At 36.4% G+C, this 26877-nt stretch overlaps 1 protein-coding gene across 7 annotated transcripts in view; it reads left to right on the top strand.

The window, feature by feature from the left end:
• Positions 1–7499: 7499 nt before the first annotated feature.
• The window catches only part of PHF3 (PHD finger protein 3), an 86038-nt gene continuing 66660 nt past the window's right edge, over positions 7500–26877 (top strand). Inside the window, exons 1-3 of one of the 7 annotated variants that reach the window (XM_032409553.1) lie at positions 7500–7843; positions 8634–8785; positions 18004–18272. In XM_032409553.1, coding sequence (XP_032265444.1) covers positions 8784–8785; positions 18004–18272 — 271 coding nt within the window. In that variant the 5' untranslated portion in view covers positions 7500–7843; positions 8634–8783. Of the gene's footprint in view, positions 7844–7865; positions 8151–8633; positions 8786–18003; positions 18273–26877 lie in introns of those variants that run through there. The other 6 variants (XM_032409554.1, XM_032409555.1, XM_032409557.1 and 3 more) reach the window with 6 other exon arrangements.

Raw genomic sequence — 26877 nt, 5'->3', positions numbered from 1 at the left:
CCTTACTTTATCATCCTTTGTACTGTTATTTTCTACCTCATTCAGATGCCAACCTATTGAACCTCACTACTTTCTCATTATCTAGCATGTTCTTCTTGTCTTTACTTCCTGCATCCCTCTGTTTATAGACTATGGTCTATCAATGTTACTACTCCCTAAAAATTATCTACCACTCATTGCTTCTCTTTTCTTCCACTACACTTGTCTGGCAAAACCTCAACTCTAATTGAATCCAATTATCCACAGTCTCAATGCCTATTGCTGTGTAGTAGACTGTTGCTGAGGTAAATCACACAACCAGGCTAACTGGCTTCATTTTATCATCACTGAAACCTTAAATAGACCCCCAAAACTACCCAAAACATCTCTTCCATTTCCTTAGTAAGCTTGCTTTTCCACTCCTAGAAACATCAACTTCATTGCTTTTCCTTTCTCTTCAAATATTCCAATATGCTTCCTTTGCTTACCGTTGTCATTAGGAAGAACTCCCTCATCCTCTCACAACAACAAAACAATAGTTTTAACTGTAGCTTTATCCACTCTTCCCTCCTTTAAAATGGTGAGATTATACTTATGCCTATATAAGGCCAACCTCCAAAGGTTTAGGGTCAGCACTTAAACCAGCAAACTAACTACTCACACACACACACAACTCTCCTTTGAGTAGAGCTCTGTTGCCTCTTGCTGTTGCTCTGTTTCTATGCTTCCCTTAACAACAAAACTTCTCAAATCAGCTGCTATGCACATCATCTCTGCCTCCATGCCTGTTTTGTGCTCATTACCTACTGTTTCTCCTTCTGTTTCTGTGGAGGGAGCGTTAGTTGCAAATCAGCTAGTTTCTTCATATCAAGCTTGATACTATTCTTTTATTTCTTATGTGGCAAAGCCATCACTATGAATTGCACATCTTTTATTAAACACTATGAGCCAAAAACTGTTCTTGATTAACCTAAAATAAATTACAGAAAGAGAATTCCAGCAAAGCAAAGCACACCCTTTGTAGAACATAAGATGAGAACAGCAGCAGAACCTACAGTGCCCAAGAGAGGGTACAGCAGGATTTGTGCTAACGCATAGTGACTAAAGGTTTACAGTTCAGTCTACCTAGAGTTAGTTCTCAATGTCTTAGAGTGTGCAATAGCACTCAGAACATGCATAAATACATCAATATATCAATGTCTACTAATGGCTGCTTTAAATATATATATCTTTAAAGAAAAATATTTCAGAACCAAGTAACATAAAAATCAGTGCGGTGTGGGGCAACATTAACCAAATAAGCCAGGCAATAAGTGTGCTTACTGCTAGGGACACAGAAAAGAAATGATGTCTTTGTCCTCGAAGAGCTCAATTCTTTTTTTTTTTTTTTAAGATTTCTTCATTGATTTGAGAGACAGAGAGTGCACAAGCGGAGGGGAGGGGCAGAAAGAGAGGAAAAGAATCTCAAGCAGACTCCCCACAGAGCGCAGAGCCTGACTCCGGACTCAATCTCAGGACCCTGAGACCATGACCTGAGCCAAAATCAAGGGTCGGCCACTTAACCGACTCAGCCTCCCAGGCGCCCGCAAGAGCTCAAGTTCTAACTGGAAAGACAGCAGCCTAGTAAGTTCTATAACAGAAGTGTGTACAGGATACAAAGTGGAGGATGAAGTATTTTGCTGTGGGAGGGAGACAATTAGGAAAGATTTTATGAATGAGACGTGAGTAAGAGTTTGCCAAATAGAACTTTCCAGTAGAGGAAGCATGTGCAAAGGAATGGAAGCATGAGATTGCCCCACAGAATTATGAGGAATTTGGTGGCTAGACCGTAAGAACAAGAAAAAGATACTGATGAACTGAGATCAGATCATAGATGATCTTATAAATCGTGCTAAGAAATTAAACATAAGATTATATTTTAGTCAGTGTGGAACTTTGAAAGGTCATAGGGAGAGGACTAACATTATTAAATTAGCCTTGGTTTTTGAGAAAGATTGTGTCCTGACCTGTGGTCAATAGATTGAAGGGAAACTAGAGGGGAGACTACTTCCACAATAAAGTCCAGAGGAGGGGCAGATTTTGGAGATCTCTAGGAGGAAGAATGGATAGGATTTGGCACCATTCTGTTCATTTGGTCGTTCTAATAACTTAGTCACTACTTCAGAGGACATGTTCTAAATATTCAGAAGTTGTAAATAAAGTTTTACACATCCTTTAAGTAGGCTTCAGGCCCCGCTTGGAGCCCAACATAGAGCTCGATGTGGGTCATGAGCCTATGACCCCTGAGATCAAGACCTGAGCCGAGATCAAGAGCCAGATGTTCAACTGACTGAGCCACCCAGGTGCCCCAAGTTTTACACATCCTTTAAAATGTTGTTGTGGAGCTACATGATTAACTGGGAGGAATCTTTACTATATATAATTGATTTTTAAAAAACAAACTTAAAGTAATACATACAGTAAATCCCATTTTATATATAAATCTTTGCATACTCAACTTTTATTTTCTTAAGATAAATTTCTAGAGGTTGAATTCTAAAGTCAGAAGATGAAAAGTTTAAAATACATCTGGGACGGGGTGCAGGGGTGTGTGTGTGCATGTGTGCATATATACTGTTATATAGAACAGAAGTCTGTAAGATACATACTAATATGATGACTGAACTTATAGGTTGTTTTCAATTTTATATTATGAGCATCCCTATTCATAAATCTTTAGATTCCTCTCCTACTATTTCTTTAGATAAAGTCCTAAGAATGGAAATTCTGTATCAAAAAGTGTGCACATTTAAAGGCTTTTCAGAGATGCCTGGGTGGTTCATTCAGTTAAGCATCTGCTTTTCTCTTTCTCTATAATAAATAAATAAATAATCTTTAAAAAATAAAGGCTTTTGATACACCTTGCCAAATTTTTTTCTAGAAAATTATCAATTCGTATTCCATCCTTAGTATATGACAGTTTATACATGCCCACATCAACACTAAATGGTGACTTTTAAAAATATTTTACCTATCTGCCTGCTGATATATGATATGAAGTTGATCATTTTCTTTTCTTTTTTTAAAAGATTTTGTTTATTTGAGAGAGAGAAAGAACGAGCAGTGTGGAGGGGCAGAGGGAGAGAGAAAGAGAAGCAGACTCCCTCTATCCCAGGACCCAGAGATCATGATCTGAGCTGAAGGCAGACACTTAACTGACTGAGCCACCCAAGTGCCCCATTTGATGATCATTTTCTGACACATTTATTAAAGATTCATTTTCTGGAGTCTTAAACATATCTGGAAATACTCTTAGCATAAAGTGTGAGATTGGGATTCAACTTCAATTTTTCCCCCAATTGTTGCCATGTAGCAAATAATCCTTTCCCTACAGACTTGAGATGGCATCTTTATTAGAGACAAAAATTTTATTTATATTCATTTTTCTGCTTCCAGACTTTTTTTTAACAGCTTTATTGAGATGTAAATTCACAAACTACACAATTAACCCATCTAAACTGTGCAACTTAATTGTTTTTGGTATATTATTTATTTTTAAAGACTGTGGTAAAACATATATAAAAATTGCCATTTTAACATGATTCAATGTACAACTTAGTGGCATTAATTACATCCAGAATGTTGCATTATTTCTAAAACTTTTTCATCATCCAAATGGAAACTCTGTAACCATTAAATAGCAAATCCTCATTCCTACTGTTCCTGGCCATCCTATTCTGTTAATCAACCATGTCTCTGTTCTCCAGACAGTCTCATGCCATTTTTATTATGATACATTTATATATTCTGGGACACCTGGGTGGCTCAGTTGGTTAAGCGTCTGCCTTCAGCTCAGGTCATGATCCCAGGGTTGTGGGATGGAGTCCCGCATCCCATCGCATCGGGGCTCCTTGCTCAGCAGGGAGCCTGCTTCTCCCTCTGCCTGCTGCTCCTCGTGCTTATGTTCTCTCTCTCTCTCTCTCGAACAAATAAATAAATAAAATCTATAGCTATCGTTGAGCTGCATCTTAAGAGGATGCAGGAGCAATCCACTTAACATGGTGGGAGGGTCTTTGGTGATGTTTGGGGTCAGTTCAGAAGAGGGCATTCCTGTCAGAGGTAACAGCATGAGCAAAGACTTTAGGTTGAGAGATAGTATGGATGTATGTAGGAACCAGTAAGAACTTACATATTGCTGTATCATAAATTTAAAAAGCAGGGAATAGTGAGAGAAGATATTGAAGAGCTGGACAAGGACTAATCCTAAAGTGTCTTAATGGTCATATTAGGAAGTTTGGATTTATTCTTTTTATTTTGGAGAACCAGGGAAAGATTTCAAGTACGGAGATGACATTATCAGTGAGGGACATTATTACACTTACTTTATTTATTTATTTTTAGGGAGGGAGAGAGAGATGGGAGGGAGAGGAAGAGGGAGAGGCCCCAAGGTCAGCACAGAGCCTGACAGTGGGGTTTGATCTCACAACCCTGAGACTATGACCTGAGCTGAAATTGAGAGTTGGATGCTTAACTGACTGAGCCACTCAGGCATCCCTCATTAACACAGTTTCTTTGTTAAAAGATTTTCAATCATTTTCAGTATTTTCATTTGCAGTATGTTCAACCAGATAATGAATTGTTTGCAGCTCCAGAACCACACGGATTTTCTGGAACTTTCTTGTCCTTGAAGGCATCGCTATGTCAGAAATGCTTTCTCTCCACTCCAGGCCAGTTAAAACATGAATACATGTCCTCTGTGCCAAGCGCTGTCAAAGCACTTAATGACAGAATTGATCCTTCCCCGTGCTAAAGTCCGCAAAGGTCCTTTCTATGCCTTGTGCATGGAAAAGTTTTATTTTATTGTTTGACCTAGTCTCTCTAGGCCTCCCTGATCCAGTATGTTGTCCAAATGATTTACCCTGGGTCAGGATACGCATTTCCTTTTCACCTACTGTTTCCTGCTGAAAGCCTGAGTAGTTAGGAGCTATCTTTCTGGAGAAAGTAGGTAAAAAATTGTGTGGGAAGGGCGGAAGCCTGACATAAGGAACAATGTGTTCTGGGTTAAGCCCCTAAATTCCACAATGATCTTAGTAAAATGAATTCTGAATATTTTGATTTCACTGCCTTGGTCCCATGTTTAAGAATAAAAACATTTACATCTATTCTAAACTAACAGGAAATTGTGTCTGTGTATACAGAAAGTTTTCCAGAAAAAAACCCATTAAATATATTTGATATTTTTATTGATTTTCTGTTTGCTGCAGTTAACTCTTCCCATTTTTTCATCTTTAATGAACTGATACTGTAGAGACCAGTGTTTCAGTGATGACAAGCATTTTTCATATCAAACTTAACCTGCATACCAGCTTGGTGAGCCTCACTCTCTGGACCAGGCTCAATATTCCTGGGTAAAGTTTTGCAAGATCCAAATTTTGTCAATTTTCATTTTCCATCATTTTTAGTCGATTACAAGTATACTGGTTAGTATTATGCACTGTTAGTTTTCTTGTCTTGTTTTCTACCAAATTTAATTTTCCTGAGTTAATTGTGAGGTTTCAACACTATCAATACAATCTGATTTTCCAATAGGTCCTTTAACCAAAGCAGTGTCCTCCATGTTGTTAAAGCCATTCCCAGTATGATTATGATGGTTCTTTCTTCTTGTAACCTTTTCATAGACTGGGTAAAGACAGATTGTGTTTATATCTAGAAGCAAAAAGCAAAGATCATTAATGAACAAATCTGAACCTGGGTGCTTGGCTGGTTCAAAATAAGAATCAAAACATCATGCTTTGTGGTAAGCTTGTTGGCTTTTTTAGGATGAGAAATCTTTGTTTTGTGAATGTGACAGACTTGTCATTTCTATATTTTCTTTTTAGCTCCATTGTGTTTTTTCATAAATTTACTAAAATTTCTTTAACAAGGTAAGTTTCCCCCAGCTCTTCCAAGGAAATTTTCCATCTAATGATTTTCCATTTGAATTCTACTCTAGTAAGTCCCTTAAGATTGGATTTTGTTTATAATCTTATTCTTTCCCAATGCCTTTTTCAAATTTCACATTAAGGTCCAGAAGAAGAGTAAAAATAAATTTAAGACTTATTTGTGCAATTCATCCCAGACATTCCAAGGGAAAAAAAAAAAATTGATTACTCATTTCTATTTTCCTTTCTCAAAACAAAACAAAACAACCCATAAAAAAAGATAGTAAAACCAAGTTTTTAGGGATTGATGAGTCAAGGCAGGGGATGGAATTCTAGGATTCCAGTAGAATTAGGACAATCTTAAACCTCCTTTGTGGAAGAGCATTTAGTATTGGGAGTGCTCCAAATACCAGAAGTCTGGAGAGAGTAAAGAACAGCTCTTCACCACATGCCTGTGAGCTATTATTCTACTCTGCACAAAACCTACAGTGTGGACTACGGTTGGCATGAGGCTTAAATTAACAAGTAAAGGTTTCTGAAGAGCCCAGCAGGTGCTGGCTATCATTCTTTAGTGGGTACTGTAATGGTCCTTGCAAAAAGAAGGCACAATCCCTGTCCTTAAAGGGGCTCATTTTGGTCCTAGTGATGTCTAGCAACAATTACCTCACAGTGTTTATAATGGACTGAGATAGAGGTCAGCGCAAGCTGCTGTGGAAGCAAGTAATCTAGACCAGTGGTTTTCAAACTTTTTCGTCTCAGGACCCCTATACACTTCCAAGAGCTTTTGTTTATATGGGTTAGTTATTTACCATCATAGGAATTAAATCTAAGAATAAAACATTTTTTAAAATAACAAAATTCTTTGTTATCATAAATAATCGATTATGAAAAATATATTTTCCAACAAAATTTAATGAAAAGAGTGGCATTGTTTTAAATTTTTGCACATTTCTTCAGTGTCTGGCTGAATAGATGGCTGGATTCTCCTGCTTCTGAATTTAATCAGTTGCTACATGTTTTGGTTGAAGAAGATGAAGAAAAGTTGGCCTTAAACATATGGAATTGTCAGAGTTAAAGCTTCTCTGAAAGGTCTCGGAAATCCTTCAGAGGATCCTCTTGATACATTTTGAGAACTGCTGACTTCGACCGGGAATGATTCTTGGAGAAGGCAACTTGAGTCCTGAAGATGACTAGCTATTTAGAGACAAGGTGGGGAATGGAGGTGGTTAATGATGGGACTGTTGTGCACACCCAGCAGGGATTCTTGGGCAAGGGGCTCAACTACTCCGCTCTAGTCTTCCATTTTTGAAAGCAAACCCAATTAATGAAAAGTATGGGGGGGGGCAAATTTGACCATCAATATTACATTATCTATGAAGCCTTCGTGCTTATTACAATCGAGAAAAACCGATCTATGCCTCACCCCTTCGGGCCGCCAGCGAGATGATAGCTAAAAGCCCGCAGGCGTGCCGCGCCCTCAGAAGACTGGGAGGGGCGCGGAAGCGCAGGGGAGTGCGACTGCCTGGGCCCCGCGGAGGCGCGGCGCGGGAGGGCCCACACTGCGCAGGCGCAGCGTGCAGGCCGCGGCCCCCGGAACGGTAAACAGTGGGGTCACGTGACGCGGCCCGGCTCCTGCCTCCGCGCCGCCGCCGCACGCCGATGGCTGCGGGGTCTCGCGCCGCCGCACGGTCCCCACGAGGCGAGCGACCCTCGGGCCCTGGGCGGCGGTGGCTGCTACGAAGATAAAGAGGGCGGCGCGGAAGCCGGGCTAGTGTCGTCAGCAGCAGCCGCTCGGCCCGGTGAGGAAAAGAGGCTGTGGCAGCGACGCCGACGTCCTGCGCGTACCCCCTCTCCTCGGCACCCACCGGGCCCCCTCCTCCTCGGCGGCGGCGGCGGCGGCGGCGGCGGCAGCGGCCACCATCTTCCTCTTGCTGCCAGTGGTAGCGCTCGTCTGGCGGAGCTGGGTGAGTTGCGGCTCTGGCCGCGGCCAGGGAGACGGGCAATCCTCCCCTCCCCCATCCCTTTCCACACGCACAGCGCCTCCGCGGGCCTCCCCGCCCCTCCCGCGGCGGACACTCCGCGCCTTTCTCCCGCGCAGCCGGGAAACCTCACCGGCCTCTTGCGCAACGTCCTCGGCCTGCCCGGGCCGCGCCTCTGTAGCCCGGGACCGTTTCGACCGCGGGCTGGGAGGGAGGCGCGGCGGCGAGATCGCCAGGCGGGGAGGGTCGGGACCGCGGCCTCTCCCCGGCTCCTGCTCCCGGGCCTTCGGCGGTGAGTGTGCCCTACCGCCGCCGCCGCCGCGCGGGCGCGCAGGCCCGCAGGGACCGCGGGCGCTGCCAGGAAGGCCTGGTCCGCAGGCTCCCGGACCCGGCCCTTCGGACCTCTTCCCTCCATAGGAGTCCGGCTTTGAGCTTTGGGCCCTGGGTCTGGGAAGCCAGGATTGGCCTTTGCCGCGAGGCCGAGCCTCGTCCCAGCTTTTGGAGAGGGGGGAGTTGGCGCTCTATCCATCCTCCTGCTACCGCGCGCTTTTGTGCTCGGGACCCAAACTGTCGACTCCTTTTGCCTAGTTTGAAATGGGAAGCCTAGAATCTGGCCTTCGGATAATACGAGTAATTTAATGAACCACTTGTCGATACGTGTGTGTTAATGGTGCTAAATAACTGATCACCTGACACGGGGGGGGGGGCGGGGAGGAGGAAGAAAGGGAGAGAATGTTGGTACCGCGCATAGTCCTGTTTCCCTTCTTTCCCCCAGCAATGTGTTGCCGGGTCCGATGACCTTTTCCCATCTTTGGATTTTTAAGTGCCATTTCCTACTAGAGACTATGATTCGAGGTAGTTTGAATGCATGATTATTGGTGCTATTCAGGAATCATTCGCAGATTATGATCATGGATAATCATTAATGTAAGTGGCAACAACGCTTTGTTATCTACCTTTTTAAAATCTTCATTATGTGTAGAGATACTTAATTTAAAATCAGACATTGGTTACTGAGCCTTTCCCAAATGCTTTACTACCTTATTTTAAGCTTAAAAAAAAAAAAAGATACAGTAAACTATTTAGGGAGTACTTAGATAGTACATTGTTCTATTTAGTTACTATTTTGGGGTCGGACTTGTCTTCCTTTTTACAAACTCGTTGTTTGAGATCTTCCGAAACTACGCCTGCATTACTCATTCATTTCCTACCATTTTTTGATTCTTGAATGAAGTGTTTGGGATTGTGAAAATGTTTGTAGATATGTTTGTGGTTGGAAAGAGACGTGAGTCAAAGAACCAAGAAATCTTTGCAGCATTCTTCTGTTTTTGAGTTTGTATATTCATTCCAGAGCACAAGAGATGTGTAAAGATTATTATTTCGGGTAGTTTTTACCTTCACTACCACTCGACCTTTTCTTAATTTTCTATTATTTTCTGTCCAGTTCTTCTGTTTACTAGCCCTATAGTACAATAACGAATTTTTTCTCCATCATCATTATCACTATTTTAAATTACATATAATTTGAGAGGGGACTTAGGTAGGAACTATTATTGCTCTGATTAAGCCACACACTGTTCAATTCTTGAGCTGCCGAAAGACTTCTACTCAACTGAAGTGGGCCACTTTTTAAGTATGCAGAATTTCAACAATAGATTTTAAGCTTTATTTCATAGCTGTATTGGTGATTTGTCAAAAGGATAACAAATGAGTTACTGATGGGACCAGTTTTCCCTTGTTCCTTGCATACTTTATAGGTCCGTTTATTGAAGAGCATGAAAATGTAATTTATTATAGTGCTTTTGCATCCTTTGGGAGGGTAGTGAACTTCCTTATCTATCACATGCCGTTGGGATAGACTTCACATAACTTTAGTTGATCCTTTGGTATACTCCTCTGTTGCATATTCAAATAAGTCAAATCTAAAAGAAGTGGTATGTGTAAATGTAGGTGAAAATTAGCGTTGGTTAAGTGCAAATTTCAGAATAGAAAAGTGGTAAAGAAGTTGCCTTTATGTTAAAATGGTTTAAAACCATACTATTAAAATTTAAAATGTATTGAGATTGGAATTAGTTAAGAAAGGTTGATAATTTTTGAGTTCTGTAATAGCATATTAATAAAACTATTATTGATAAAAGTTTGGAAAGCAATTGACAGTTTGGATTACTGCAAAATTATCTTGAATTTAGATTTTTACATAGTATGGATTATATTTGGAAAAAACTGATGAATGTAAATTAGGCATACAGTTCTGTTTTTTTGAGTGCTGAAACGTAATGGTTATCTTCCTTGGTAATATGGTGTTTGCCTTTTTGATACATTTTGCTTTCTTAAATGTGCACTTTTTTCCTTGTTTTTTACACAGATTTCTCATGAAATCCTTTTTACTTAATTTTTTGTCTAGAGATAAGATCTTTTTATTTTTTGAGGTAATGAGATTTATTGATTACCATCTCAGGTTTGTAGGTTACCCATAACTACTTCACCAGTGTCATGAAGTATCAGGAGGAGGGCTGATTTCAAAATATTTTCATTCATCCATGTTTCAGGAATTCTTTCTGACAAGTGGCTGCTGATTTCTTTCTTGTGTGGAGCAGTACATCTTGGGCTCTGTTTCTCTTTTATTTCTTCTTGGAGCACCTCTGAGAATCCTGGAGTATCTTTTCAGAAGCTTAGACATTTTATTTTTTTAACTACAAAAATGACTTGGCAAGTTGTTAGACACTTACAATACAGTTGTATGTTGAACAGTAAAAGGTAACTCCCTTTTAGTTTCTGCTGTTTGATTACTGGGAAAAGATATTGAGGGTATTGATTCAAAATATTTGAGACCCAGGTGCTGTTTGTACCCTCAAGAAACCTGGACTAGGTTGAGAAACGAGATTCAAAGACATGAGGTGTTAAATCATTGTATTAGAGTTAAAAGAAGAAATTTCAAGAATTACAAAAGGCATTGTGTGAGGAATTGTCAAATGTATAGACTGGACACTTACTCCTATGCATTGTATGTTTAATTTAGATCATTTTTTAATGGTCGGGATTTTCATTTTTATGATCATTTGTACCATGAAGAGAGGTGATGGATGAAGAGAAATAGTTGAATAAAAATTTCAAAATACTATTCAGAAGTTTTAATCCGCACAATCTATTAGATGAAGTTTTAAATGGCATAGTAGATTGTACAGAAAGGCTAAATGTAATACTTTTGTTTCATTCATAATTTGTGTGAGTTGGCCACATGAAAAAATTCTAAAATTGTAGACTGTGAAAATAAATTGCAGAGTTTGTAGTGGATAACTTCCAAAATGATGTTTATACACACTGAGGATAGATAGCCACTGTATTTTTTATATGTAGGGAGTGGCTTAGTGCGTATTTTCTAACTTATTTTGGAAGAAGTGTATGTCACTTTATTTTTAGTATTTTTAGGATTTCATTAATGATATATTAAGAACTGAAAAATTAGTATGTGTTATGAGTAGAGTGCATAAAGTATAGTAGTTTAAGTGTGCAGACTCAGGAATCACAACACTGCCTGGGTTCCAGTTTGGGTATACTGGATATGTGACCTTGGGCAAATTACATAATGGTCTGGGCCTCAGTTTGCTCATCTGTAAAATAGATATAATAATTGCACCTACCTCACAGTGTTGTTGAGAGGGACTAATGAGATAATGCATACAAGACACTGAGCATAGGGCCTGGCACATAGTATATGCTAAAAGGACATGTTAGCAGGACTGTTATTACCTACGCCATAGTTCTAATGATGAACTACTTCCACTGTTTCTGTGGTTAATCCAAACTGCTAATGCTTCCCATAATATCAATAGGATATAGTTGTAAACTTTGAAGTTGATACAGTTGGCTAGTGTAATTCTGCTTTTGCCAGTTTCAACTTGTACTTGATAGTTCTTTTTCTAGATTCTTAGGTCAGCTTTAGTCTTAGTATGGCAGACGCCTTGGGTTCTTACATTCTTTTACCTGATAAATTCAGAAAAGTTACAAACCTTGCTGCTTCTTACACATTCTAACCAGTGAAACTGGAGTAGAATTTGATGTGTGTGTTTGGAGCAATTGATGAGGTTGCGTTACCCTATAGAATTATACTTTCTAGAATTGTGTCATACCACATGGTTTGACCATTTAGTGATTTTCCTTACCTCTATCCTGGAAGGATAATCTGTTATTCATCTTTAATGTTGTTATATTATGGTGGTTAAGAACTGACTTTTGTCTCAGAGCAGAATTGAGTCCCAGCTCTGTCACTTATTTATTCTATAATATTGGGTGTAACTTCGCTAAGCTTTAGCCCCACTCTTATGACTTGAGAATAATGATAGTACCTTCCTAATTGTGTGGTTGTGAAGATTAAATGACATGCATTTAGCTTTAGTATAGTGCCTGGCACATAATAAATATTCAATGCATTTTACTTTATAAACAGATATTATAGGGTAGTGGTAAGTGCATTGATTCTCGAATGAAATTTTCTGGGTTCAGATTTCAGCACCACTGAGCAAGTAATTTAATCTCCTTGATCCCAATTAATTTCTTCCTTCCTTCATTGTTTCTTTCTTCCTTTGTTTACTGGATTATGATACAGCATTGTTGTGAGGATTAAATTAATAAATGTAGAGCAGAGTTTCTTAACTTTAGCAGTTTTCTGGCTGGATAATTCTTTGTTGTGGGGCTTTCCTAGTGCATTGTAGTATATTTACTAGATGCCAGTAGCCTGCCCTTCAGTTGCGATGGCCAAATGTCCTCTAGAGGGGCATAATCACCTCTGATTGAGAATTACTGATGTAAAGCATGTAGAACATTGCCTGGTGTGAAATTAGAGCACATCGTTTTACGTTTTTCGTCACCATTAGTAGTGGTACTTTTATTTTTCTACTACTACTGCCTATTAGAAATTTGTTTATGGTAGGCATGACTAATGAATTGATGGCTTAATTTAAACTGTAGTATAGGGGCTGGAAGGCACCAAGTTTCCATTTCCAGGCTTTGTGTTTAGGTCTTTGCCTGGATTGCTTTTCCCCATTTTTGTATGGATCACTCTCTCTTTCCAGTTTTTGGCTTACATGTTGCCCTGTAATAAGATCTTCATTTAGCATTGTATGTAGAAACTCTCCTCCTCCCCGCATCACTATTACCCTGTTTAAATTTTCATCATAGATTTTATAATCTCCTGAATATATTTGTACCCCCCATGCCATCCCCATACACATACACACAAATATAGACTGTATGAGACAGAGCTTCATCATGCGATAACCTCTTAGGGCCTTTGATAACTTTAGTGATTTATTGTTAGGCTTAGATCTATATATATATATATATTTAAGGAGATAACATGATAAAATACACAGTTTGACTTTGAAGATGCTTCTGAAAAGTCAAGATAATTTTAATGTACTCTTAATTTAAAGGGGATTTTTGTAGAAGTGTAATTTTTTTTGTGTGTGTGCTGTTGGTGCTTTCTAAATCTTTTGCTTTCTAGTCATACATGGAAAAATACATGTTGGCTTTTTTGAGCATAAACTAAATTTGGCTGCAGTATAATTTTTTGTGAGTTAAGATAAAACAAGTATTTTAAAGCAGTAAATATTTTCAAACTCAGATTAAATTTTATTCAGAATGTTGGTAGTAATACTTATTTTTTAATTGTATTCTGAGTCTTTCTAAATGGTCTGTTAGGACCAAACTCTGTCATTCATAATTAGCACATGCTATTCCCTTTGCCTGGAGTATCCTCTGGACCTTGAGGATCCAGCTGCTTAGATATTCTTGGCCTCATAAGTTTCACCTTCCTCTGTGATGATGTCAGTCCTTCAGTATGACACTTTCATATTTTGTTGTGATGTTTACATGTTGTTGTATTTGTTTATATGTCTATACTTTTTTATATTGTGAGTTCCTTGAATTTTGAGAAATATGTTTGTTTCACAGGTACCTGTGATAACTAATTAAGTGGATTATCCAATTCTCTGACTTAGTTGGATATATTTTATGGTCTGTAAACATGAGTTGTGACTGTGAACTGAGAAATAATTTCTGATTTTAGCATATATATATTCTCAAATTATTAGTATCGATTTAATTGGATATATTCGTGTCATTAGCCACTTAGCATACACCCTAGATAGGCTTGTTATATTTTATTTTTCTTTATTTTTTTGAAGATTTTATTATTTTTTTTTTTATGGGGGCTGCAGGGACAGAGGGAAAGGGACAGAGAGAATCTCAAATAGGCTTCACACAGTGTAGAGCCCGATGTGGGCTTGATTTCACAACCTTGAGGTCATGACCTGAGCTGAAATCAAGAATTGGACTCTTAGCTGACTGAGCCACTTGGGTGCCCTTTGAAGATTTTATTTTTAAGTAATATGTCTACACTCAGCGTGGGGCTCAAACTCACAACCATGAGATCAAGAGTTGGATGCCCCACTGACTGAGCCAGCCAGGCTCCCCTGTTTTAATTATTAAATTTATAATGGCAAATATAAGGAAGCATTTAAGTATGATGTCATTGTAAGAAATAGGAATTTGTTTAACTCAGTCTGTTTAATTAACAGATATTGAATCAACTCTTAATTTTTTTCTTAATTAGTTCTGATTGTTTATCCACATTACTAGGTATCTCCCCTAATTCTATTTTATTATTATTTTTAAAATAAACTTTTAAACAATATCATTTTTTTGAAGTTTATTTATTTAAATAATCTCTACACCCAACTTTGGGCTGGAACTCATGACCCCAAGATCAAGAGTCACTTGCTCTTCCAACTGAGCCATCCAGCTGCCCCTTCTCTAATTTTAGGTTAGTGTTTTAAAAAAGACTTACTTTGGAATAATTTTAGACTTACAGAGAAATTGCTGACATTGTATAGAGTTCATATATATCCTCATCCCAATTTCCTGATTGTTACATCTGACATAATGCTAGTGCCTTAATCAGAACTAGAGATCAAAATTGGTACATTGCTGTTAACTAACTTCCAGACTTTATTTTGATTTTACTAGTTTTTCTACTACTATCCTTTTTTTCTTCCATGATCCAACCCAGTTAACCACCCTGCGTTTAGTAGATTTTTATGTTCATTTTAAGTGACTTAATATTCCTGCACTCAGCTTAATGTTTGTTTTCCAGTTTAGCATGGAAATAACAATAAAATGTTATTATTTTTGATACTGAATACTTGAAACTGATTTTTTAAAATAAATTACTTTATACTTCCATTAAATGTTACTTTCAAGATAGTCTTGTGGGATGACTATATACTATCATTTTTGGAATTCTTTGGAATTGCCCCCAAAGCCAGTTGCAGCTGCTTATGAAAAGTCAGTCTTACTAATTTATAACAATTTTACAAGAAAACTAGTCTTGTGATGTGCTGTGTAAAAATTGTCTTTTTGGGACCCTTAAGTTTGGGATGCTTTATTACCCTATTCTCTGTTGGCATATTAAAGATGTCTCAGTGGTAGATGCTTAACAAACGTGTGTTGAATGAATTAAAGGATTATTAAAGAAATGTAATTTTGTTTTGCCAGTCCTTCTCAACATTTGACCATGGAAGCTTTTTCCCTGATGTGCTTATTTAAATCCAGATAAAACACACCTTTTAAGTCATATACCAGTTTTGGCCAAATACCTGTACTGAAAAGTTTGGTTCACCCATCTTATTTACAATATGTTTTACTTTTTTTTTTTAATTGGTCTTTAAAGACTAAATATTGTTTACCATTGAGATTAAAAAATATGCCACAGGCTCTTAAGGTAAGGATGGTTCACTAATAACAGTGTTATTGAAAAACATGTGTTGCCTATTTAGGTCACTATTTAGAATGGGCTGGTCTTCCCTATAGCTTTGTGAGTTTGAGCTGTGTGATCATAATTTCTGAATATTCTGAATGTCTCCATCACTTGAAAGCACACAGCTAGTAGTAACAGAAAGACTGACTTCAGGTGAAGTTTGTAGAATTTACCAGACTCGTGTTGCTGTGAGAATGAGTGCATTTTTAGTAGATTCAGCATACTTTTTTTTTTAAAGAAGGAAAGTTAACTTTGCTTTTAGAACTGGAATTGCCCTTTTTTTCCTTTTGATTTATCTAAGGAAAGAAAAGATTACTAATTGGGATGCAACTTTGAAGAGGAGGTAGTCTTGGATTCCAGCACATTCAGATAAACTAATTTGTCTTTAGTTCTAGCTACTTGGTTGTGTAAACATTTAGTAACATCTTCGTAAATTATTTTTAATTACCAGAAATTTATTATACTAAAATTTTTTTTGGAACTTAAAAACATATTAGTGGAAGTATTGGTGATGTATGATAATTGAGCCTTTCTTAGTACTGAGAATCAGGTAACATTAGGGAATTAAAACTTTTCCTGACTTGTCAGCATTGTGAGCTATAATTTTCTTTTAATGGTATAGTTAGAGAATGCATGTAAAATAACCAGCAGATCAATCAAATAGTTAACATTTTATTTCAGTGTTTTATCAATATTTTAATATAAGTAAATAGAAAAATTTGAGAAGAGGTAGTAAAATCCTATTTAGAAGGGGATTAACTTTTGTAAGAATGAGGAAATTGTCTTTCCTTTTTTTAGGATTTTAAATTGCGTTACAATAAACTTTCCATTTAAAATGAACAGGTTGATGAATTTCCGTGGATGTATACATTCATGATTTAGGACGTTTTCATCATCTCCCAAAGTATCTTCCTGTCCCTTTGCAGTCTAGCCTTCTGTTACCCGAGGACCCAGGCAACCACCGATTTGTTGAAAGTTATGGAAAATTATTTTTAAAGAAGAGCCTTTGATGAGTCAAATCTAGTCAATTTCTAGCTCTGTAGCTCAGTGTGAAAGAGGAAGAGGTATGGCTATGGGCTATGGAGCCTTGGAACCTGGGATTGAATCTTGGCTATTTTTTGGTTTTGGGGGAAGACATTTAAATCGTTTAAATGAATTTTGTTTTATAAAACAGATTATTTACATGTATTTTCTATATAGAGCCTATTATTGGAAATAAATGGGTTAAATTTAAGTAAAATGGTTAGCAGCATATAATATATAACCAGTAAATTGTTGAGTGTCTTTGGACTTCCTCTTCTTTCATCATTTTTATAGGGGAAAGATCAAGGACAGTTTGAGGAAATTTTGGTAGATTTGGAGTCAATCTAAAAATCATTGGAATTTTGGAACCCAAGATGTTCTCAATTAGTTGATTTTCTAGCTAACTGAATATTATTAGATGTTTTTGTTGATGAGCTCCCCCACCTTCCAGAATACATTGGTTCAGTTTTTTCTGAAACCAGTATTGAAGATAATTCAACTTTTGATTATTTGAGGATCTTCTAGGGCATTAGATGACCTTTCTGAGCAGTACCTAGTATCAGTAGGCGACTAGCTTGACATCTGTATATATCTCACATAACTCACTAAAATAAAATTAAATCTCTGCTATGTTGTTTTCTTGTCATTTATCTCATTTTATACTAAAGGAGTCCCCCCCACTAAAATGAGTGTATGTTGTTCACGTCTCTGCCTGCATATGTGTAGTTTTTTGAGTTTTGATTTGTTGGGTTTAATTAATAGTTTCTTTCCATTTTTTCCTCCTACCCCTACAAACAACCTTTTCTTTCTATATTACCTTTCTTTAAATAATGTAAATGCTTTGTAAGTAAAACAAGGCTATTTTACAGTTTTAATAGGTATGGGACAATAATTTGATTTTGGCTCTTTTATATGGATTTATTGTAAAAGCAGTGTCATTCTTAATTTATGAAAAGATTATGGTTAAAAACATACGGTTTTTATGGTTTAAGCCATGTCATTCTTTCAACTGTATCAAATTAATGGATTATATACATAGGTTTCCCCCCCTCAAAATAATGAATCGAGTAAACATTTAATAGGATTTCTGGTAAAATGATACTCTACATGTGTGATAAAGAAACATTTAGTAAAGATTCGTTCTACATGTCCAAATGTTTATTCTAAAAACAGTGAGGATTTTTTTTAAACAATTCAGAAATACCTAAGTGTGTTCTTAGACTCAAAACTATTAAAATAATTTGGTTTTAGGTGATTATCAATTGATAGCTTTATTTCTTATGGTATTTTTTTTGTCTTTCTATAGGGCTGAAAGACACACAGAAGTCTTCATGGATATAGTTGATACATTTAATCATTTAATTCCTACTGAACACTTAGATGATGCCCTATTTCTAGGATCCAACCTGGAGAATGAAGTCTGTGAGGATTTTAGTACAAGTCAAAATGTCTTAGAGGACTCGCTGAAGAACATGCTCAGCGATAAGGATCCTATGCTAGGATCTGCAAGTAACCAGTTCTGTTTGCCTGTTTTGGATAGCAATGATCCCAATTTCCAGATGCCTTGTTCAACAGGTAATTCTTACTTTTTTTTTTTCTTTTTTCTTTTTCTTTTTTTTTTTTTTTAGTCTGCAATTTAAAATAAAAAGAATTTTCAGCAGCATCTTTTTTTTCCTTTTTTTTTTTTTTTGGTGAGGGTAGTGAATTTAGGATTCTTTAACTTGAATTTAGAGCTCTTTTCTAGACATCAGAATTAGACTTTAAATTTTCTTCCAAGGAATGTGGAATTATCTTTGAGGATATTATGGATGTAGATAGGATGACCAGTGACCATATAATTTATTATCCAAAGGGGGATACTTTTTGAGAATTACAGGGGTGCTGTTAATAGTTACATCATGACAAAAAGCATAAATTGGGACTCTCCCTAGTATATAGGGATTTCCTAGCAAATCGGGACATTATATTACCCTAGGCCTGCTGGAGTCAAGGGGAACTGCTGAATAGACCTTTTTCAGTGCCCCTTCCAGCCCTTCAAATTTAATATATTGTATGCTTCCATTTTAGATATTTTGGCATTTTGAGAACTCTAGACCTGTGCTGTCCAACTTAGTAACCACTAGCCACATGTAACTATTAATCACTTGAGAGGAGTCCAGTCTTAATTGAGATGGGCTGTAAAGTGCACATGAGATTTTAAAGACTCAATATGAAAAAATATATAAAATATATTTTACCAGAGTTTTTTAAAATGTTGATTACATTTGTGATATTTTAGATACTTTTGGTTAAATAAAATATATGATTAAAATTAATTTCACCTTTTTACCTTTTTTTTAAAGTGGCTACTTGAAAATTTAAAATTATGTATGTGGTTTCCATTATATTTCTATTGGATAACACTGCTCTAGGTTCTGTAGTTGAAGTAACTGAAAGATTGAGGATAGTAACTTTCTAGTAAGGCTAAACTAATTCTTACTACTTCAGAGATATATTAATATGTGGAAGAATATGTAGGCTTTCTTTTATAAAGCAAAGCAAATATTACAACAAACCTTGGGGCAATTAGCTATTCCTTAAGCTAAAATTAAATAAAGGAAAACCAGCTTCACATGGAGAAGTTAGGCTTCCCTTCACTGTTCCCTAGAATAGTTCACAGGTTTATGTGGTGTTGATCTGTCTTTCAGTGACTCTAGACTTCTGCACTGTAGTTTTTCAGTATAGTTTTTGTTTCCTTTTAATATTTTCTACCTAATATTTTAATGACATTTAAAGTTTAGATTAGGCTGGCCTGCTATTCATCCATAAATCTGTCAGATTACTCTGCTTGAAGACCTCAACACTTTGACTACTAGGAATTTTTTCATTTTAACAACTCTTTAATGCTGAGGTCTTTTGAACTGCTTGCTAATGGTGTATCTCTGAATTATATACATTGTGTTGTGTTATTGCGTAGGTTTACATTGTTTTTGTTGTATTCTAAATGTTACAAAGCTTTTAAAATTTTGTTTTATGTATGCATTGTTCAAGTTTTTTACTTTGGTTCCTGTGTCAGTACAATATACCTAATTATCTTTATTGTCAAGTGCTTTTGACAGTTCTTGGTTGTATACACAGTTTCACAGTTCAGTCCAAATTCAGGAAAAACATTTATTGCATACTTAATGTGCTTGTTACTGGAAATATAGATCCTCTTAGGGATGTTATTCTAGGTCTGAAATTGGCAAATGTATCATCTTGTTAGACTTCTTTATTTATAAAATTTCAGCCCTTTAGTAATACTACTGGTATTCCTACTTGCTGTCCCCCTTTTTAAAAAAAATTATTTCTGTTGATATGAAAAGTTTTTATTGATGTGAAAAGTCTTTTCAGTTTGGTGAACATTTCTTTTGTTATTTGAAGATACTTGACAATTTTTTTGAGGTATGATTAATTAATACTTGTTTGTGATTCTATTATCTTACAAACTAACTTTTTTATTTAAGAACTTAAGTGAATTCTTTTCTAAAAATTTTTTAAAATTGCTACAATTTATCTTTGTTCTGAAGCAGAATTGTTTGTATTAACATGTGTGTAGTATATATGTTTTTAAGGTATGTAGGGAATTTGTAGAGGAAATTTTAAATAATAAAGCTCTTCTGTCTAGGATTGTTGAGGTTTCTTTGCCACCAGGTAGGGCATATATCTTGATTGCTTCGAAGTTCCCTTTGCCGTTTGGGATATTTGGTTGAGTAAAAGACCTGTATATTTTCTAATGATTGCAACATGGAAATCATTTCAATTTTAAAAGAATTTGTTTTGACATAATTTTAGATTTAAGAGAAAGTTGGAAAGAAGAAATTTTATTATAAACTAGTGAAAACCTTAGATGGACAACTTTTATAAGTTTTAGCTATTCACATACTACTTCAGCTTTTTGTTATAAAAAGGACAGTTTTTACCCAGATGTTTTGTTTGTGGGTCCATAGATTTTTACTAATTGTCTTGACTGACCTTTAGCAGGGAAATGATCCTGGCAGTATTACTCATGTCAATGAAAGCTATAGATTATGGTTATTTTGTAACCTTGGTTTGAGTAGTGCTAAAACTAGCAAACAAAGTAACTGCTATGTCTTGTTCTCTGCTATGCTGAACCAAGTTGATTTGCTGTAGTTGTTAAAGACCAGTTTTTTGTTGACACGGTTGAGTAGCTTGCATACATTTCAGTTGTCTCCAGAAATCATAGAATAGCTTTAAAAATTACAAAAATAGGAAAGAAACATGGAAGATTACTTTTAGGGCTCTGTTCAAGGCAAAAGAGTTAGGATGCTAATTGCTTCATTTTGGGACATAACCAGTAGATTTCTCATCCCTTTTTTTTTTTTTTTAATGCTTTTGACTCTAAAGCATTTCTTTATATACATATTGCCGTATTTATTTATGGTTTTTAGATTTGCCCAGTAAACATTTTTTTTTTTAAGTCTAGTAAGGAAAATCATTAAGTATTGTTGGGGAAATGTTTGGTCTTGATGTTCAGTCAAGCCAGTTATTGGTATTTAAAAATCCTGTTATCCTTAAAATTAAAATATTTGCCCACCTAATAGTTTCAAGATGCCAAATATATTATTTATATAAACACTTGAAGAGTATATGTAAAATCATTGAAATGGTTTTTGAAAAACTGGTGGTATAGAGTGTCATGAAGAAATAGTTTATCATTTTACAAACATGTTCCCCTTTTACATAGATGACTAGGATTCATAAATGTGAAGCAAATCTTGTATTATTTCTTTACATGGTATATTGAAAAGTTCAGTGGCTGTAATTTGATTTATTTTCTTAAGACCAGGAAGACAGATACATTGTAGATACATGGGTATTCAGAGTAGCCTTTCATTCAGATAGCACTCATAGCTACTGCACCCTTCAGTAATATCAAGGTGTTCTTTCCAGGCTACATCATGGCTTACAAAATCTTCATTCACTAAATTAAAAAAAAAAAAAAAAGCCCCTCCTGTGGCATGGTGTTTGGAGATTAAAGAACTCAGAAAGTCATTAAATTCTTACAGGTATCTTGCTTATTTGCTAAGTTGATTCATATTGTATACTTAAGTATTTTTTTCAACTGTAAAGGAAAATTTCTGCTAGCATGCATATGTGATAGTTACTTTCCTATCATGAATGACATTGATAATATATGACATTAAGCAGTTTTGTTTAAGAAGAATTTTAGCTTATACTGCTTTCCTCTCACCAAAGTATCGTAATACTTGTTAAGACTGGTTTTGTAAGCCTCTTAGCAGTAGTGTGATTTATTCTCTTTTTTGGCACAGAAGTTTTAACTTTCAATCATAGCGCTATAGTTGGGGCTTCTTCATCATTAGAGGCAGAATTCATCTATGTAATACTAGAAAAATGGTGTACTTGTCCTGAAAAAAATAATTTCTGTCTTAGTGCATCACTGAGATTTGTTTAAAAGGTGTTCACAAGTTTTTATGGCTTCATGCTTCTCTTAGACAAATTTCCAATCAGACAGTACATTGAACTAAACACAGTGGACCTTTGGTCCAATAAAATCCTGTTTTCAAATTTTAATTATTGTTCTTGTCCGGGGGTGACAAACTCTTTGTGCAAATTATTTAGACACATGGATCCAAGTACACATATAAATTCATTCCATATTTGCACTGGGGTCCTTTTTCACCGTTTTTGTTTATTATTCTGAATGGTAGTTTCTTTTTTTTTTTTTTTTAACTTCTTGTGCCATTACAAGAAGTCACAATCAATGAACCTCTTGTGTGGTTGATCTTTTTGAGAATTGCATTTGAATGAGAAAATACAAATCTAATACATGTAAGTGAAGTAGTTATACAAATGAGATGAAATGTATTGTTTGAGACAAAGTGTATACTGTTTAAGACAAAGTGTATTCTGTTAATTGATTGGTAGAGTAACTAATCAGCCTTGTAAGAACATGCATAGCCCTTTAAGAATAAAATTTAATTTCTTAAGATTGATATTAATATTAAATATCATTTTGAGTTCTACTTTAGAGGGGTTTTGGCAAAAGAGGGTGTGTTTAGAAGAGAGCAAATAGAAAAGATTGGCGGGTGCCTGGGTGGCTCGGTAGTTAAGCATCTGCCTTCGGCTCAGGTCATGATCCCAGGGTCCCGGGATCCAGTCCCACATCGGGCTCCCTCATCGGCGGGAAGCCTGCTCTCCCTCTCCCACTCCCGCTGCTTGTGTTCCTGCTCTCACTATCTCTGTCTCTGTCAAATAAATAAAAAAAAAATCTTAGAAGAAGAGATTGGCAAAAGTTTGTAGAATTAGAGATGTAACTTAGTGGAGGAGAGAAAATGCTGGAAGGTGGGAAGAGTAGGATATAATAGCAGCCATAGATCCTTGAGAGTTTGTCAAACTGGCAAGAGATTTGACCTTTTAATGGGTAATGGGAAAGAGCTGGATCCATTATGTAGCAGTTAGAGATACAGTTTGATTGGCTAGAAGGAAGAACTTGGGGTTCCCCAAAAATAGAGTAATAGTTTCCTGGGGATATGAGATTTATGCTTTTTTTTTTTTTACAATTGACTTTTGCTCTGCTTAGCTTGAGCTAAATATAAAACCAAGTATATTTTAATTTTACTTCGCATTGACTGAGCCTTTAATTTTCTGTCTTTTTAATTTAAAATCTGAAATCATGGGGAGCCTGGGTGGCTCAGTCGGTTAAGTTTCTGCCTTTGGCTCAGGTCATGATCCCAGGGTCCTGGGCGGGCTCCCTGCTCAGTGGGGAGTCCGCTTCTCTCTCTCCCCCTGCCCCTCCACCCCACTTGTGCTCACTCTCTGTTGCTCACTCTCAAATTAATAAAATTTAAAAAGAAATGTGAAATCATGTCTTCATCACTATATCCCTAACTAATGTCTTTTAGTTTTTTCTTTTATTTATTACTTAAAGTTTATTTCTATTTTTATTCCTGTAACCCATTGCTTACTTCACTTAAAAACAAAATACAAACCTTGGATCAAGACTAGAATAGTTTTTATTCTTTGGGTTGCTAACTGAATCTTTTTTTTTTTAAATTTAACTTGCATATCTATGCTGTTATAACAGGCTTCTTTTTTCAAGGTCTTGGACATTTGGTTCTGTTGAATCTACCTTTTTTCTGGAGGTCTGCCTCACAGGGTCCTTTGTCTTGTTCTTGTCTGGGTTGGCTGTTTTCTAGGCCTGTTGAGTATCTGTCATCCCTGAGCTTCACCGTGCTCCTGGAGTAGAGAGCTATTGTTTCCCTGTATTTCATTTTCTTTATCTGTGCCCTCTTAATGACATCCTTAGTAACTTTCTGATAACATCATATTTCAGTAATAATTTGCTTTTATATAGAAAACAAAGTTGAATATCACCTTTTAAAATTTTAAGACATTGCTTCTTAGCTTCTACACCTGGTATTGTGGATAGGTTGTCTGATTTCTTGTATGAGACTTTTAGGTGGCCTTTGTTAGGTGGCCATCCCTGCATCCCTGCTTTAGGATCTTTTCTTTATCTTTTGGTGTTTAGCATTTAATTTTTGCGGGTACTTGGTGGCCCTTTTCAGTTTGAAGAGTGATTCCTTCAGCTCTGAAATTTTCTTCTGGTTTTTTTTTTTTTCTTTTGCAACTGCTAGTAGACAGATTTTGCTCCTTCTGGAGCCCATGGTTGTTTTTTGTTTTTCTTTTATTACTTTCTTGCATCTTTACCATCTTTTGTCTTTTTAAAGTTCACTGCCATATTTTCTCTCTTTGAATATTTAATTTTGACAATTATAGTTTCTAAGAACTCTTGTGTTCATTTGTACCATTTTTCTAAAAAATTTTATTTATTTATTTACTTATTTATTTATTTATTTTATTTTATTTTAAGTAAGCTCTATACCCAGTGTGGGGCTTGAATTCAACCCTAAGATCAAGAGTTGCAAGCTGTATGTCCTGAGCCAGCCAGGAGCCCCTATTCGTACCATTTTAAAAATAGTATTCTGTTGTTATAGGGATATAGTAAGAGTCTCTTTATAGTCCAAATTGGTTTGTGTATTTGTATATTTTGATCTTTCTCATTGTGTTGCAAGTGTTTTCCAAATGTCTAATTATTTTTGGTTGTTTGTTGATGTTTAAACTGGGAGAATTGGAAATTTATGTCAGGTTTGCTGTGGGATAAGTGAATGTTAGCTAAATAGCCTGCAGTTATTTGGGGGAACCTCTGAATACCAGGGTGAGAGGCCCTTTATCATGAGGTGCTGTCTTAGTCTCTCCAGCTTGTTCATTCAGGTTCAGTTTAGGGTTAAGAAAAGATTTTCTTGCTTGGAGTTCAGTGCTTGGCTGCAGGCCTTGCTGTGGGTGGTATTAAAGTCAGGAGAAAAGATGAGGTTGACCACTTAGCACATTAGTCCTTAAGTTAATTCTTCATTTCTAGCCCAGTCACTACCAATGCCCTTTGCTGGGTGGGGATTGTTCCCTTTTAAGTTGCAGCTCCTTTTGGCTCTAGGCTGTAACTTTTTCATGCTCTGTTTCATTAATCTCTTCTCTTCAGTTTTCTTTTTGTCTTTCAGAAGTGTGTTACAATCTTTCATCTGTTTTTGGGCTTCCACTTTTTGTTATTATGGGCTTTTACCTTTTATTTCTTTATTCTCATTTTAATGGGATTTAGGTAGAAGTAGGAGATAAAAGTTGGCCATATGGAGCCAATGACTCTTTTAATTGGATCAGATAAAATTTCTGATAACCAGTAATTCCTACTTAAGAATTTTGGAACCCTGTCCATTATTATCTTGCCTTTGTCAGTTTAGAATTTTACCCTGTTCTTTATTTCTTCTATGGTCAGTTTGCATTTGTTCCCTTCCTTTTAAGATTTCTTAACCTATTAGTAGTATTAATCTTAATTGCTAGTTTTTTGTTAGTGATAAAGTTATTAACAAACTCCTCAGAGTTTGCAGGTTTATTAGTCAGAGTTTTCCAAAGAAAGAGAAACCAGTAGGGGGTGTGTGTGTATTATATAGGGAGAGATATTAAAATTAAGATTGTTTTATTTTAAGAAATTGGTTTATGTGATTGTGGAGGCTAGCAAGCCTAAATCTGCAGGGTAGGCTGGTAGGCTGGAGACCATAGGAAGAATTGATGTTGTATCATGAGTCTGAAGAATCTTGAGTCTGAAGACAAAATTCCCTCTTACTTGGGGGACCTCCATCTTTTTTCTCTTAAGGCCTTCAGTTGACTTGATGGGCCCGATCCATGTTACGGAGGATAATCTGCTTTATTTAAAGTCTACTGGTGTAAATGTTAATCTCATCAAAAATATATTCACAGTAACATTTAGATAGGCATGTCAATAAATAAGTTCTGTGGCATAATGAAGTTGACACATAATATTAACCATCAGAGCAAGGTACCAAACTCTCAGAACATGATACATTATTCTTTGAACTATTAGTGCTAGTTTATGTATGTTGTCATGAAAACAACTTTTAATCTCAGGATTTTTGAGAAAGTGGTTTCATGGGGAGTTTGCAGGCAGAGGTATCTTATAAAGCCCCCAGGTCTTTTCTCTTGTAAGGGATTATATATGAAGGAAGTTGATAGAAAAGCTAGTATTTGTGGATGTTAATCTAACAAGTACTGTACAAAAGTATTTGGCCAGCATTATCTCATTAACTCTTTACAAAAACCTTAAAAGCTGTAAATAACTATTATTAATCTCATAGGTAAATAAACTGAGATTTTGAGAGTTAAGTCATTTTCCAAGTTTACTAATAAGTAGGTCATAGTAACTTAGGCTAGAAAAGATTTTCAGTCTTTTTTGCCTTCAAGTACATGAGTGCTCTTTTTTTTTTAAATTTTTTTTATTGTTATGTTAATCCCCATACATTACATCATTAGTTTTAGATACAGTGTTCCATGATTCATTGTTTGTGCATAACACCCAGTGCTCCATGCAGAACATGCCCTCCTCAATACCCATCACCAGGCTAACCCATCCTCCCACCCCCCTCCCCTCTAGAACCCTCAGTTTGTTTTTCAGAGTCCATCGTCTCTCAAGTACATGAGTGCTCTTATGGTCAAGTCTCTAAACTGTATCCCAAACTTCATTCGGCTTCATAGTCAGCAAAAGTAGCATGAGGAGTGTTGTTTTGTTTTTGTTTTTCTTTTTGTTTTAAGTTCCATTTTTAAAAGAACAAAG

Source organism: Phoca vitulina, unplaced genomic scaffold (assembly GCF_004348235.1).
Source record: "Phoca vitulina isolate PV1807 unplaced genomic scaffold, GSC_HSeal_1.0 scaffold11, whole genome shotgun sequence".
Taxonomy (NCBI): Eukaryota; Metazoa; Chordata; class Mammalia; order Carnivora; family Phocidae; genus Phoca; species Phoca vitulina.
This window is presented reverse-complemented; position numbering and strand designations above follow the sequence as displayed.